A 3394-nucleotide genomic window follows, 5' to 3' on the forward strand; every position below is an offset into this window, starting at 1 on the left:
CATCGGCTGCTGCTGCTGCTGCTGCTGCTAGGGAACTCCCTAATAATATTCACCCCCCTTTATTTATTTATAAGGAATAGCTAGCTAGTTAGCTAGCTAGCTAGCTAATTAATAATACTGCCTATTAATATATTGTATTTATTGTATTTGCTGCTGTCTGGAGCAGCGCAGCAGCAGCAGCACAGCAGCAGCAGCAGCAACAGCAACAGCAACAGCAGCAGCCACTGGTGTAGTAGTCGTATGTTAACAGCAGCCGACGTTCGTATTGCTGCTGCTGCTGCTGCTGCTGCTGCAGCAGCAGCAGCAAGAAAATGTTATTTTTATTACTATTAATTCCTTACAATTTTATTTCCCCATAGGATACAATCTTACGAGGGTTTAGGGTTTAGGGTTTAGGGTTTAGGGTTTAGGGTTTGGGCCTTGGGCTACCTCTCCTCCCCTACCTTCTCCGCTGCTGTCTTCTTTCTACTTCTTGTGTATTGTCTAATCATTAGAGGGTACACACAGCTGCTGCTGCTGCAGTTGCTGCTGCTGCTGCTGCAGTTGCTGCTGCTGCTGCTCCTGCTGCTGCTGTTGCTGCAGAGTAGCTTTGTTACTCCTCTGCACATCTCTCTGCTCGGGAGTGTCTGTACACTGCAGCAATTTCATGCATCAGCAGCAGCATGACAGCAGCAGCAGCATGACAGCAGCAACAACAACACCAGCTGCTGCAGCAACAGCAGGCCTAACAGCAGCAGCAGCAACAGCAGCAACAGCAGCAACAGCAGCAACACACTGCTGACACCGTACGCCCATAATTGACGAGGCCCCCTCCAATCCCACTACAGCTGCAGCAGCAGCAGCAAGGAGAGCAGCAGCAGCAGCAGCAGGAAAAAAAACAGCAGCAGCAACAGGCGCAGCTGCAGCAGCAGAGGTAGCAGCAGTAACAACAACAGCGGCAGCAGCAGCAGCGGCACCGAGCTGCTTGCTGCAGCTTGCTGCTGCTGCTGCTGCTGCCATGCCACGCAGTGGGGGAGAGGGTCGCGGGGCATCCAATAGGTCTGCTGCTACAGGAGCAGCAGCACCTGCAGCAGGCAGCAGCAGCGGCAGCAGCAGCAGCAGCAGCAGCGGCAGCGGCCTCCATACGAGGCGAAAATCAACAACAGGGGGGCCGCAGCAGCAGCAGCAGCAGCGACAACAGCAGCAGCAACCCCAGCGGTCGTTCCAGTCGCAGCCGCGGGGGCCGCAGCAACAGCAGCAGCAGCAACAGCAGCAGCAGCAGCAGCCGGGGTCCCTCTCCCTTCCCGCTGCTGCAGCAAGTCAGTGTGCTGTGGGGTCCCCTAAGAACTTCAATAACCGCAGAGGATCAGGACAGCAGCAGCAACAACAGCAGCAGCAGCAGCAGCAGCAATTTGGACGTCAGGGGCAGCAGCAACCCAAGCAGCAGCAGCAGCAGGAGGAGTTCAAGCAGCACGAGCAGCAGCAGCAGCAGCAGCGTGAGTTGCGTTTTGTTTTTCTCCTTGTCTCCTATCTACAGCTGCTGCAGTTTGCTGCTGCTGCTGCAGCTGCTGCTGCAGCTGCTGCTGCTGTCCTGTTTGTCCTCCTTAGTCTCTTTTCCTTTCATACACTGCCCTTCTTTTACCATTAGGGTTTAGGGTTTAGGGTTTAGGGTTTACGTTGTGTGCTGCAGCTGTGCGTACACCCCAGGGGGGTCGGTCGCGAGGGAGAGGCAACAAACGCAATGTAGCAACAGCAGCAGCAGCAGCTGCTGCATCTACTGCGGCAGCAGCAGCAGCTATAACTGCAGCAGCTGCAGCAGCAGCATCAGCAAGACCAGCATCCGCACCTACAGCAGCAACTGCTGCAGGCAAACCCGCAGGAGCCTCACCCTCGGTAGAGCCAGACAAGCCGCAGCAGCAGCAGCAGCAGCAGCCGCAGCAGCCGCAGGAACAGGTGCAGCAGGGGCAACAGTATGAACAGCAGCTGGAGCAGCAGGTGCATGCGCTGCAGCAGTTGCAGCTGACTGACCAACAGGAGCAGCAGCCTATCTACCTGGCGCAACAGCAGCAGCAGCAGCAGCTGGAGCAGCAGCAGCAGCAGCAGCAGGAGGAGGAGGAGCAGCAGCAGTTCTATTCTCCATTATCTGGGCAACCTTCTGTTTCTGTTACAGGAAATCTATCAGACGCTTCTGCTGCTGCTGCTGCTGCTGCTGCTGCTGCTGCTGCTGCTGCTGCTGTTTCCCCAACAGCAGCAGCAGCAGCAGCAGCAGCAGCAGCAGGAGGTAGCGATGCAGATGATGAAATGCATCCAGATGAGGATACACTTGGTGACGAGCAGCCTACTGCAGCAGCAGCAGCAGCGGACGCAGCAGCAGCAGCAGCAGTAGCGCAAGCAGCAGCAGCAGCCCATGCAGCAGCAGCAGCCCGTGCAGCAGCAGCAGCAGCAGGAGCAGGTGTACCCCATTGTGCCTCCCCATTACCTGCTTCCTCCCCAACAGCAGCAGCAGCAGCAGCACCAGCACCACCGCCACCGCCAGCAGCAGCAGAAGCAGCAGAAGCAGCAGAAGCAGCAGAAGCAGCAGGAGCAGCAGGAGCAGCAGGAGGAGGAGGAGAAGAAAGTGTAGGGTATATAGGTAGCTGGCCCCGTGTCCCTCGTTTCCCTGTGTCTGCTGCTGCTGCATTTGCTGCTGGGGATCGGGATCCGATCCCCGTTCCCTCTGAGCTAAGAAGGGAGGCGCATGTGCAGCGGCTGCTGCTGCTGCTGTCCCAGGAGGACGCTCGTAGATACGAGCAGCAGCAGCAGCAGCAGCAGCAGCAGCATCGTCGCATACATCATCAGCAACACCATCACCATCAGCATCACCATCAGCAGCATCAGCATCAGCATCAGCAGCAGCAGCAGCAGCAGCAGCAGCAGCAGCAGCTACGCCTACCTGAGATAGTACAAGGACGTTATCATTCTTTATTATTATTAGATACAGAGGAGAGTTTAGATCGTCAACGTTTATTGCTGCAGCAGCAGCTGCAGCAGCAGCAGCAGCAGCAGCAGCTGCTGCTACCTTCTGCTGCTCTCTCCTGTGGCTACCCTACTGTCTCCTTTAAGGCCCTTTGTCTTGATGATCCGCATGCATATGTTATTCGTATTGTTGCTCTCTTCCCTATCTCCTCCTTTGATCTAGTTAAGGTACGTTGCTGCTGCTGCTGCTGCTCCTCCTCCTGCTGTTGCTGCTGCTGCTGTTGCTGTTGCTGTTGCTGCTGGGGTTGCTGCTGTTGTTGTAGCTGCTCGTTTTTTCTCCTGCTGCTGCTGCTGCTGCTGCTGCTGCTGTTGCCACTTAAGCTGCTTCTTATCACCATTAACAGCAGCAACATTAATATTAACAGCAGCAGCAGCAGCAGCAGCAGGAGGAATTATTATT

The 3394-nt window shown here is 55.8% G+C and overlaps 1 protein-coding gene across 1 annotated transcript; it reads left to right on the top strand.

Moving 5' to 3' along the window:
* Positions 1–997: 997 nt before the first annotated feature.
* Positions 998–2920, top strand: EMWEY_00052320 (hypothetical protein; the record flags this gene model as incomplete). The annotated part of the gene is made up of 3 exons (XM_013479846.1): positions 998–1475; positions 1670–2603; positions 2749–2920. The coding sequence occupies 3 exons, from the start codon at positions 998–1000 to the stop codon at positions 2918–2920; spliced, it is 1584 nt and encodes a 527-aa protein (XP_013335300.1).
* Between the last annotated feature and the right edge of the window lie 474 nt (positions 2921–3394).

This window comes from Eimeria maxima, genomic scaffold (assembly GCF_000499605.1).
Source record: "Eimeria maxima Weybridge genomic scaffold, Emw_scaff1407, whole genome shotgun sequence".
Taxonomy (NCBI): Eukaryota; Apicomplexa; class Conoidasida; order Eucoccidiorida; family Eimeriidae; genus Eimeria; species Eimeria maxima.